Raw genomic sequence first — 12799 nt, 5'->3', positions numbered from 1 at the left:
CAGGCAACTAATATATTCTGAAATACATCAGCAGTGGCAGTCCCATATTTGTGTCAGTACAAATTTCTCTAAATGAGTTAAAGCAAGTCTGACCTCACCTGGCAACATTAATGCTTCTTATTCAAAATGCCTGCATGAAGCCCTCAGGGACTTAGCACTGGAAAACACTGCTGTACTATTATTATTATTATAACATATGATTTTTATAGCGCCAACAATTTGCGCAGAGCTTTACAACATGAGGGCAGACAGTACAGTTACAATAAAATTCAATACAGGAGGAATCAGAGGGCCCTGCTCATTAGAGCTTACAATCTAGAAGGGAGGGTCAAGTTATACAAAAGGTAAAGAAATAGCGGGGCAGGATAGGCTTCTCTGAAGAGAAGGGTTTTCAGTGATCGCCTAAATGTGGACAGAGTAGGAGATAGTCAAACAGAGTGGGGTAGGGAGTTCGATAGGGTGAGAAAGGTGCGGGAGAAGTCCTGGAGGCGAGCATGGGAGGAGGCGACAACAGAGTTAGAGAGCAGAAGGTCTTGGGAGGAACAAAGGGAACGATTTGGTTGGTATTTTGAGACTAGGTTAGTGATATAGTTGGGTAGCCAAGTTGTGGATGGCTTTGTAATTTGTTGTTACTATTTTGAATTTAATTAATTGGGTGAGCAGAAGCCAGTGGAGGGATTGGCAGAGAGAGGCAGCAGACACTGAACGGTTGGTAAGGTGGATAAGTCTGGCACCAGTATATACGATGAACTAATAGCCTATGTAAAGGTAAGCCAATGAGGAGGGAGTGGCAGTAGGGGAGAGATGACCAGGGAGTGAATTCATATTTTGATGCCATTTCTTTGTTTTCATCTAGGTTTTTACAAATGTATTCTTGCTGTTTCTTCTAGAAGTCAGGCCTTGTTTTTCTTCTCCTTGTCTGAATGGAGCATCATGTAAGGATGTGGATGAAAGTTACAGCTGTTTATGTATGCGTGGATTCACTGGGGAGCGCTGTGAGACAGGTAATCTCATCCCACGTCTCTTATCTCACTCCAGTACTTCTGTAATACAGCGGGTAAAATAAATATTGAACGTCACCATTTTTCAAGGTAAATATATTTCTAAAGGTGCTATTGACATGAAATTTTCACCACATGTTGGTAACAACCCATGCAATCCATACAAACAGAAACAGAAATCAAACCAAATAAGTTCAGAAATTAGGTTATATGTAATAAAATGGAATGACACAGGGAAAAAGTATTGACTACATGAAGAAAGGGAGGTGCAAAAAGCCATGGAAAGCCAAGACACCAGCTGAAATCTATTGGTAATTAGAAAGCAATCCTGTCCTTGTCAGTGCAAATTAATATTGGCTGGTTTAGTCTCAACTGATGGCCTATAAAACAGTGTCTCATTATCAAAAGAAACCTCTCGTGATGGGTAAAAGAAAAGGGCTCTCTCAAGACCTTTGCAGCCTTATTGTTGCAAAGCCTACTGAGCCATTGCTTATAGAAAGATTTCTGAACTTCTGAATGTTCCAGTGAGCACTGTTGGCGCCATAATCCGTAAGTGGAAATATCAACATAAACCGGCCACGACCACTCACAAAATTTCTGACAGAGGAAAAAAAATGAAAAAAATTATCAGAAGAGCTGTCCAAGAGCCAAGGACCACTTGTGGAGAGTTTCAGAAAGACCTGGAATTATTAGCAGGTACAATTGTTTCAAAGAAAACAATAAATAATAACACTCAACCGCCATGGCCTGTATGCATGCTCACCACGCAAGACTCCATTGTTGAAAAATAAGCATGTTGAAGCTCATTTAAAGTTTTTTGCACAACATTTAGATAAGCCTGTAAAATACTGGGTGAATATAGTCTGGTCAGGTGAGACCAAAATTAAACTCTTTGGATGCCATAATACACACCATGTTTGGAGGTCAATTGGCACTGTACATCATCCCAAAAACACACTCCTATCAATAGTGAAGTTTGGAAGTGGGAACATCATGCTGTGGGGCTGTTTTTCAGCATACGATACTGGTAAACTTCATATGATTGAAGGAAAGATGAATGGAAAAATGTACCAAGATATTCTTGATAAAAATCTGCTGCTATCTACAGGATAATGAAGATGAAATGAGGGTGGACTTTTTAGCAAGACAATGATCCCAAACACAAAGCCAAGGAAACTCTCAATTGGTTTCAAAGAAAGAAAATGAAGCTGCCAGAATGGGCCAGCCAATCACCTGACTTGAATTCAATAGAAAATGATATGGAAAGAAATATTTAAATATATATATATATATATATATATATATATATATATATACATAGTATCTCACAAAAGTGAGTACACCCCTCACATTTTTGTAAATATTTTATTATTATTAATCTTTTCATGTGATGACACTGAAGAAATTACACTTTGCTACAATGTAAAGTAGCGAGTGTACAGCTTGTATAACAGTGTAAATTTGATAAAAAAGAAGTAAAAAATCTGCGCTTAGTAAAAACAAATAAGTCAGCAGCTGAACACTGTAACCAGGATACTGGGCACAAGGAAAATAAAAGAAATAAAGTGCAGCGCTTGGCCACTAGATATGAATGTGGCTTAATACAAATAAAACAAACAAAACTGTGAAATCAAAATATAAATGTTGTGAAAAAACATTAATATAAATATTGTGAAAAACATTAATCTAAGATACTTCTGAAACTCAAGTGTCCAATAGAATCAAAAATATTTATGAAACTCAAGTGTCCAATAGAATCAAAAACGAACTGTGAATCCAAATGAGCATAAATAAATTGATGCAACAAAATAATGTCCAATGTGAATATGAAGCAAAGATAGCTAATCTTGTTTATTCAAAAACAATAATAATACTTGACCACGTGGACCCTTCACCTCTATAGATCGGTAATAAATGGAGGCTTACCAGATCCCCAGTGACCCCTTGTTAAAGGAGGTCAAAATGCGCAGATTCGATCACAGATCACAAAGACGTCTCGGTACAGGATGCTGGCAAACGACCCAATCATTCGGATGTAACGTGATCTTCCAATCCGCTCGGATCCACTCATAGGCCTCAAAACGACGTATCACCAAAAGAAACAAAAAGCGACAGATCGTGTAATACAGTTTGAACAGGATTTATTTCAACCGACTACTTGAGTGCTAAAAATGACTCCACGAGTCACCCGAAAATACAAATAACGTTTAAAAACGAACAAATTGCTAGCAAAGTAAAAGTGCGAACGCAGATGCACAATGGGTGTGAGCGTGGCTACCCGACGATCGTTTCGTCAAAGGTCTGACGTCATCAGGGGTACGCCCACACCATTGTGCCAAACCCTTTTATAGCCTACTGGTAAGGAAAGGAGCCATGCCATAGGTTAAAACGAACGCCCTGGTGATACGTCGTTTTGAGGCCTATGAGTGGATCCGAGCGGATTGGAAGATCACGTTACATCCGAATGATTGGGTTGTTTTCTGGCATCCTGTACCGAGACGTCTTTGTGATCTGTGATCGAATCTGCGCATTTTGACCTCCTTTAACAAGGGGTCACTGGGGATCTGGTAAGCCTCCATTTATTACCGATCTATAGAGGTGAAGGCCATTAATGTCTAAACCGCTGACAACAAAAGTAAGTACACCCCTAAGTGAAAATGTCCAAATTGGGCCCAATTAGCCATTTTCCCTCCCCGGTGTAATGTGACTTGTTAGTGTTACAAGGTCTCAGGTGTGAATGGGGAGCAGGTGTGTTAAATTTGGTGTTATCGCTCTCACTCTCTCATACTGGTGACTGGAAGTTTAATATGGCACCTCATGGCAAAGAACTCTCTGAGGATCTGAAAAAAAGAATTGTTGCTCTACATAAAGATGGCCTAGGCTATAAGAAGATTGCCAAGGCCCTGAAACTGAGCTGCAGCACAGTGGCCAAGACTATACAGCGGTTTAACAAGACAGATTCCACTTCAGAAGAGGCCTCGCCATGGTCAACCAAAGAAGTTGAGTGCACGTTCTCAGCGTCATATCCAGAGATTGTCTTTGGGAAATAGATGTATGAGTGCTGCCAGCATTGCTGCAGAGGTTGAAGTGGTGGGGAGGTCAGCCTGTCAGTGCTCAGACCATACGTCGCACACTGCATCCAATCGGTTTGCATGACTGCCATCCCAGAAGGAAGCCCCTTCTAAAGATGATGCACAAGAAAGCCCTCAAACAGTTTGCTGAAGACAAGCAGACTAAGGACATGTATTACTGGAACCATGTCCTGTGGTCTGATGAGACCAAGATAAACTTATTTGGTTCAGATGGTGTCAAGCGTGTGTGGTGGCAACCAGTTGAAGAGTACAAAGACAAGTGTGTCTTGCCTACAGTCAAGCATGGTGGTGGGAGTGTCATAGTCTGGGGCTGCATGAGTGCTGCCAGCACTGGGGGAGCTACAGTTCATTGAGGGAACCATGAATGCCCAGAGGCGGCTCTCCAATTAGGCAAATTAGGCGATCGCCTTAGGCCTCACGATCGCAGGGGCCTCGCCATCGCTGAATTTGCCTGATATGTGGAGTGCCAGGATCCCCATCCCTTGCTCTCCCCGCCAGCCGCCGGCAAATGACAGGTGCAGTCCGAGAAGGAGACCTCCTTCACCCCCCTGCTTGAGCCGCCGCTGAAAGACTGAAGGGTTCTCTGTGCTTCCTGCCCATTCCCCCTCCAGAGCAGCAGAAGATCGGAGCGGCTGTGTCTGTGTGGACAGAGAGAGCAGCAGCAGCAGCTGTGGGCTTTCCTCCCCCCTCCTCCTCTCATCACTGTAGTCGGGAGCTGTGCTGACTATGTTTCTTCCCCCTCCTTCTTATTGTGCAAGAAAAAAAAAACACTAAACTGAAGCAGAGAGGAGAATTGTGGGAATTGTAGTCCCGAGGTCTGGACATTGCAACTCCATTGGAAGAAACTGCAGCCCTCAGCGTGTCCAGCTGAAGAGGAGGGAAAGAGAGCCAGGAGCTCAGGAGAGCTTTTGGGGAAGTGCACCCAGAACTCCAGCGAGAGAGAGAGAATCTCATTGCACTGCACCACCAGGGAAAGCCACACAGCCAGCACCATCCCTTGTGAAGAAAGGCATGAAGTTATGTCCAGAATACAGATCTGGGTTCTACCCAGCGGAATCGCCACAGGCAACCCAGAATGAGCTGTATCCCCAGGTATGGTAAGAGGGTCACTCGGCCATTATCTACTGCCATCTATAGGAACTGCCCACTCTGTTATTCTTTGGCCCGAAGGGTGCTCTCAGACTGGGGCGTCAGCAGTAAAGCACCGCTAATTTTAGCGGCCATTTACTGTAGTTTTTGCAGAGGTTTTCAGCTGCTAGCTGGGTGCTTTTAACCCCCAGTAGCGGACAAAAAATGGTTAAAACCACCTGCAAAGCGCCGCTTTGCCGGTAGTTCAGCAGCGCTGGCCATTAATTTCCATGGGCAGGAGCAGTGGAGGAGTGGTGTATACACCGCTCCTTCACCACTCCAAAGATGCTGCTTGCAGGAGTTTTTATAACATCCTGCAAGCGCAGCACCTCAGTGTGAAAGCACTCGGGCTTTTACACTGAGACTGCAGGGGAGCCGTGTTTTCAGGTGCTTTACAGGTGCTATTTTTAGCCCAAAAGCGCCTGAAAAACGCCTCAGTGTGAAAGGGGTCTTATACTGCCTGCAGGCCCTATTCACAGCTACAAACATGCACCAATGATTAGAGATGAAGATTTCAGACTTAGGCTGGGTTCATATCATAGCGATGCGGGAACGCCGCGAATCCGCAGCATTTTCCCGCATCGCATACCTCCCGCCGGCAGTTCACACTGCCCTATGCGGACGGCTGGGAGTGTCAATGAAATGTTAATGACACCCCTAGATCCGTCCGCATATCGCAGTGTGATCTGCACACTCGCACAGGAATCGGATCGCATGGTGTGAACACCCATGCGATCCGATTCTGCTGCGGACCAAAAAAAGGGTCCCGTGCGAGTTTGCTGCGGGAGCGATGCGAATTCAGCCATACTATCTGTATGGCTGAACTCGCATCGCTACGGAGATCGGATGTGATTTGCACTGCAGTGTGGTGCGAATCACATCCGGATCTCCCCCCGCAGCAGTGTGAACCCAGCCTTAGTGCTAGTTTACACTGCAACAATGTCCGACATTGAATGCGATTTGTACCACACTGCAGTGCAAATCGCATGCAATTTCTGTGCAATGCGATTTCAGCCATACAGCTAGTATGGCTGAATTCACATTGCATTCAGACCAGACTTGCACAGGACCCCTTTTCTGATCCGCAGCAGAATCGTAACGCATGGGTTTTCACACCCATGCAATCAGATTCCTGTCCGAATTTGCAGTTTGCACTGCAATATGTGAACTGATTTGGGAGTGTCATTAACTTTTATTTAACACTCCCAGCAGTTTGTGCCATCGGGTGACATGTGATGCGGGAACCCACAGTGGGTTTGCAGGTGTGATGCGAGAATCCTGCGAATCCACTGCGGGTTCCCGCATTGCAGTGCAAACTGTCAATTCAGACATGAATCAGATCACATGGGTGTGAACACCCATGCAATCCAATTCTGGTGCGGGCCAAAAAAGGGTCCTTCACATGTGATTTGCACTGCAGTGGGAAAAACTGGTGTGAACCAAGCCTAAAAACTTCCCTATAACAGTGGCCCCAGGGCTATGGCCCGCACTACCATATGACGGCTTAAGCCGCCACCTCAGGGGCTAGGATAGGGGGGCAGTAAAATGCTAATCCCCAGCCACTTGCTGGGGATTCTGATTTTTACAGTGCTGAATGTGTTTTTTTTTTTTGTTTTTGTTTTTTTACACACCAAGCCACTATAGCAGCTAGGAGTATGTGTACTTTAGTAAAGCCAACTGTGACCTTTCATGTGGAAGTGTTACAAGTGGCTGTGAAGCCGCCTATCATTTCCACAACTGCCACGATGGGCAACCCCCTTCACCGTGTTTACCGGGCATCACTGTCTCACCTGCGGTCCCGCTGCTTTTATGGTGGGTGGCACTGAGAAGGGTGGCAGGAGCTCAGCAGACCTTCGTCCACTTAGCCACCCTCCTGTACACAGACTGAGAAGTGTGATGTATGATGTCAGGGGCGGGCTGGGCCAGGGTTCACAGTTGCAATTTCCCCCTAGGCCACCCTAACCTATGGTGAAAACAGCCGGCAGCTGCTGCCCGCTGCCTTTATTTTTTTCTCTCCTGTAGGAGGTTGGGCCGGAGGCTTAGGGGGGTGTATTTTTTTCCATTATCTGTGTCCCTTTCTGATGATGATGTGCTGGTCGGAGCAGATGGACTATTTCTTCAGTTTCCAGGATATGCCCATTCAGCTCCGCACACATGTTCTTCTGCCTTGGCTAAAATCCCAGCCAGTCATTTTCCTCCGCTCCCCACCCAGTAGTAGCCGGGGCCCAGAGAGGGAGACCTGAGAGGCTGTGAGGCAGGTGGCGAAGGCGACTGGCAGAGAGAGGCAGCTGAGCTCAGCTGATGATGTCCAGCAGCAGGAATAGAGGGGAAGCAGATCCAATCGTGGGGCTGCCAGTGCCTTCAAGACTTCAACACAGGTGTGCTTTGGGGGTGTCTGTGAATAGACTACATTGCATCCTATGTAAACAAGGCAGTTCGCCATTCTGTCAGTATGGAAGACATTGATCCTGTGTTCCTGCAAAGCAGGTACAGTGATCCATGTCTTCCCTTAGTAAAAGCACCTCCCCCACAGTGCGAAAACACTTGTTAGGCACACATTTAACCCATTGATTGCCCTAGATGTTATCCCCTTCCCAGCCATTGTCATTAGTACAGTGACAGTACATATTTTTAGCACTGATCACTGTATTAATGTCACTGGTTTCCACAAAGTATCAAAAGTGTCACTTAGTGTCCGTTTTGTCCACCGCAATATCGCAGTCCCGCTATGAGTCACTGATTGCTGCCATTACTAGAAAAAAAAATAAAAAATGTCCCCGGATTTCATTTTAAAAATCTGGTCACCTTACCTTAACACTGCTGTGCTCAGGCAGCGTTAGAAGCCCTGTCTCACTTAAGACCCCTTTCACACTGAGGGCGTTTTGCAGGCGTAATAGCGTTAAAAATAGCGCCTGCAAAATGCCCTAAAACAGCTGCTCCATGCACTCCAGTGTGAAAGCCTAAGGGCTTTCACACTGGAACAGTGCGCTGGCAGGGCGTCAGAAAAACTCCTGCCAGCAGCTTCTTTGGAGCTGTGAACTCACCGCTGCTCCCAATTGAAATCAATGGGGCAGCGCTGTGATACCGCTGCCAAAACGCTACTCCAGCAGCATTTTGCAGGTGGATTTAACCCCTTTTTGGCCGCTAGCTAGTTAAACCCCCCCCACTAATGGCCCAATAGTGCAGCTAAAACAACAGTAAAGCGGCGCTAAAAATAGTGCCACTTTACCACTGACACCCTAGGCGGCTCGGTGTGAAAGGGCCCTAAGCATGCCGAACATCTGATTTGCAGCACTTTAAAAACATTACAAGACATCTTAATGCTGCTGTGTGCAGGCAACGTTAAGAGCCCTGTTACACTCACCTCTCGCCTAACCTAAGACTCCTGATGTTCTGCCTGCCAGCCATTGAGGAGTGATGTTGCGTCCCCGCACATCACTTCTCCCATCCACCGCAGGAGAATCTCAATCTGGGAACGCCTTCTGCGTATATTAAGGGCATCAGTGGGGCCTCATGTCTAAGTTTTGCCTAAGGCCTCACAATGCCTAGAGCCGCCCCTGTGAATGCCAATATGTACTGTGACATACTGAACCAGAGCATGATCCCCTTCTTTCAGAGACTGGGCCGCAGGGCAGTATTCCAACATGACCACTGCCTTGCTAAAGAAGCTGAGGGTAAAGGTGATGGACTGGCCAAGCATGTCTCCAGACCTAAACCCTAGTCAGCATCTGTGGGGCAGCCTCAAACAGAGGTGGAGGAGCCCAAGGTCTCTAATATCCACCAGCTCCGTGATGTCATCATGGAGGAGTGGAAGAGGACTCCAGTGGCAACCTGTGAAGCTCTGGTGAACTTCATGCCAAAGAGGGTTAAGGCAGTGCTGGAAAATAATAGTGGCCACACTAAATATTGACACTTTTGGTCCAATCGGAACATTTTCACTTAGGAGTGTACTCACTTTTGTTGCCAATGCTTTAGACATTAATGGCTGTGTGTTGAGTTATTTTGAGGAGACAGCAAATGTACACTGTTATACAAGCTGTACACTCACTACTTTACATTGTAGCAAAGTGTCATTTCTTCAGTGTTGTCACATGAAAAGATAGAATAAAATATTTACAAAAATGGGAGGGGTGTACTCACTTTTGTGAGATACTGTGTGTGTGTGTGTGTGTATATATATATATATATATATATATATATATACACACAGTATATATGCTTTTGTACAGAATTATGCAAACATAGATTTTTACTTGTTGATATAAGATGAGTTCCATTGATCTATTGTCTTCTTTTTGAGAAGAATTGGAGGTGTTTTCTTTTGATCTTTTGGGGCCTGTTTTTAGCATCTATATACTCTGAGGACTGTAGAATAATTTTATTGATATTTATAGCGCTATCATAAAAGTGGTGGGAACACTAGCTTATGTGGGTTTTATGTTGTTGTGGTTCTTTTGTAATATTTTATAACGTTTTCAGTTTAATAATTTCTACTTCTTTGTTTAGAGATCAGGCCCTGTGCATCACTTCCTTGCCTGAATGGGGGAACATGCAAGAATTTGGAAGATGGTTACAGCTGTGTGTGTACAGGGGGGTACACCGGTGAACGCTGTCAAACAGGTTAGTAATTTAAAAAAAGTTTGTATCTTGTTATTCAGTCCATTATCAGAACATAAAATTAAATAAATACATTTTCAAATATATCTCCTGTGTTGATAAAGCGGCCATGCCCAGACAGATCATACAAGAGGACCTTTCATTGCCTAGCGTTGCAGCATAAAAGGTCTTTTTTACTAGAAAAATATAGCATGCCACCTTCATACTGAATCATTTATATTCTTTTACCCACTTCCGCAGTTTCTTTGAAGATTTTTTCTTTCTTATGACACTTTTGTTTTGTGTTTTGGCATAGTATAGCATGTTACATCAAGTGAGATGGGAGGGCAGGGTGCCATTTTTAAATGAGTATGCAACAATATTAGCATTTTCACCCTCTTTATTTACATTAGGAAAGAAGCTGCTTGCCAGTTTTACCGAGATGTTTTTGTTCCCAGCGGAGTTCTTTTGTAATATTCTTTCTTCGTTTAGAGATCCAACCATGTGCATCCTTTCCTTGTCTTAATGGGGGCATCTGTGAGGATACACCTGATGGATTCACCTGTTTGTGTAGACAAGGATACTCAGGCCTTCGTTGTCAGACAGGTAAGAGCTATATATACTTTATGGTTTCTGCCAACTAGAGGTGTACATTTTACCTGACTGATGCAGGCTGCTGTCTAGCATATGTATATGTGCTTCACATTGGAAAAATGTAGTGATAAAAACAAACTCTTTTACATCTCATTTTATTTAGAGATTAAACCATGTTCTTCATCTCCATGCCTAAATGGGGGAGTGTGTAAGGACGTGAGTGTTACTACTTATATCTGTGTGTGTCCTCGAGGATTGTCTGGTTCACACTGTGAAACAGGTAAAATTACCCTTGTCTCACTTTATTGTTAAAGCTGTAGTTGGTGTCTTTAGTGTATGTGGCTGGTGTTGGGGCAGATTGGTACTGAGAATCACGTTAGACCTTGTCTAGTCTCCTAAGTAAAGGGGAAAAAAAGTGAGTGCTCGGTAAGATATATCTTTCATTTTGATATGACTTTTACATTTTACAAACTTGCTCCTCCATATGTTGTCACATAGCTCCCAACTGTTGCTGATTTTGAGGGACTGTCCCTGATTTACAGCGATGTCCCTCTGTCCTCCTCATTTGTCCATCATTTTGGTCTGATCCATATAGTTGTCTATAAAATGCACTTTTTATCTTTAAGAAAGTATTTCCCAGTGCTAAACCTTTCATCCAATTTCTAAATTTCTGCATTTGTAAATTTAAAAAAACAATATAAAGGAATAGTAGTGGTAAAAAAAAGTCCTTGTGGATTTATTTAACCTTTTTTTGGTTAATTCTCGTTTAAGGAGGGTGGCAGGGGTGTGTCCTATGTCTACATACATTTGTTAGTAGGTTTCCCTCATTCCCATCTCAAAATGTTGGAAGGTATGTTGTCATTGTATTAAATACTGACATTTGGAAATGAGCATCTAACAAAGGATCTCATTGATTAACCACTTCACACAAAACAATGTACCGGTATGTCAGTAATTTGATGCTAAATACCGGGGTTATGGCAGCAGCTAGCTGCCATAACCCCGGTATTTTTGGGAATGCAGTGCGTTTCTCTTTAAGATAAAAGTGGTCTCTGCGGCAGAGTCGCCGCAAGATCACTTTTATCGGCGACTGGAGAGTTACCCACCCACTCCTGCTGCTCTCTGGTCATGGTCTCCGGTAGCAGCAGAGGCGATCTCCCATGGATGCCTGGCTGCTGACTGAGGTGAAGATGGCCCCCGCTCGGCTCCATAGCATGGGAGGGTGGAAGCGACTTCAAACGTCACTTCCGCTCATAGCTCTTAAAGGAGAATTTTTTATTTTATTTTTTTTCAAGTGACATTTTTTTTGCATTTCAGTGTAAATATGAGATCTGAGGTCTTTTTGACCCCAGATCTCATTTTTAAGAGGTCCTTTCATGCTTTTTTTCTATTAAAATGGATGTTTTCATTCCTTGTAATACAAATAAAAGTGGCCCGAATTTTTTTTTTTAAAAGACAGTGTCAAAATAAAAAAATTAAAGTAAAATAAATATGGATTTTTTTTTTAAAATGCCCTGTCCCGATGAGCTTGTACGCAGAAGCGAACGCATACGTGAGTAGCGCCTGCATATGAAAACAGTGTTTAACCCACACTTGTAATCATTAGAGTGAGAGCAATAATTCTAGCCCTAGACCTCCTCTGTAACTCAAAACTGATAACCTGCAGAAAATTTTAAACATCGCCTATGGAGATTTTTAAGCGTAAAAGTTTGTCGCCATTCCACGAGTGGGCGCAATGTATTTTTTCCACAAAAAAGTGAGCTTGTAAGACTGCTGTGCAAATACGGTGTGACAGAAAGCATTGCAATGACCACCATTTTATTCTCTAGGGTGTTTGAAAAATATATATATTATGTTTGGGGGTTCTAAATTTTCTAGCAAAAAAAATCATTTTAACTTGTAAACAACTAGTGTAAAAAAGGGGCTCGGTCCTTAAGTGGTTAAGTTAAATGGATTCCTCTCTGCTTAACAAAAAATGAGATAAGCTATAAACCACACAGTGAGTACATTGTTTTCAATGTGTCAGTGGACTTATGGATTTGCATTGTAAGCAGGATCAGTAAAGTACAACCATGGTGTAGCGCTGCAATTCAAAAAGCAGGGCCTGAGTAGGCAGTGAGCAGGTACTCTTATGTGCATATATAGATACAAATAATACAAAAAATAAGGCTTTTTTTATGTTAGTACACATTATAAAGGGTATTTGCATTAATATGACCTCTTTTACATGTTAAAAACATAAATAAATAGGAAGACTGTTCATTCCCTTTACCCCCTTGGCTATCAAGGACACGTTATACAGTATGTGGCTGCAGACTCCTCTAGGTGGCCAGTGACCAATGTAATATACCGTATATACTCGAGTATAGGCCGACCCGAATATAAGCC

The 12799-nt window shown here is 43.5% G+C and overlaps 1 protein-coding gene across 9 annotated transcripts in view; it reads left to right on the top strand.

The window, feature by feature from the left end:
• The window catches only part of SNED1 (sushi, nidogen and EGF like domains 1), a 287199-nt gene that overhangs the window by 155594 nt on the left and 118806 nt on the right, over positions 1-12799 (top strand). For 8 of the 9 annotated variants that reach the window (XM_077488453.1, XM_077488455.1, XM_077488454.1 and 5 more), the window contains 4 exons: positions 891-1004; positions 9728-9841; positions 10310-10423; positions 10575-10691. In XM_077488453.1, the coding sequence (XP_077344579.1) occupies positions 891-1004; positions 9728-9841; positions 10310-10423; positions 10575-10691 (459 nt within the window). The remainder of the gene's footprint in view (positions 1-890; positions 1005-9727; positions 9842-10309; positions 10424-10574; positions 10692-12799) is intronic. The other variant, XM_077488457.1, reaches the window with a different exon arrangement.

The sequence above is a fragment of the Lithobates pipiens genome, unplaced genomic scaffold, assembly GCF_037356315.1.
Source record: "Lithobates pipiens isolate NorthernLeopardFrog02 unplaced genomic scaffold, aLitPip1_a1.2 Scaffold_18, whole genome shotgun sequence".
NCBI lineage: Eukaryota > Metazoa > Chordata > Amphibia > Anura > Ranidae > Lithobates > Lithobates pipiens.
The sequence above is the reverse complement of the archived record's forward strand: the minus strand, read 5'-3'. Positions and strand labels throughout refer to the sequence as shown.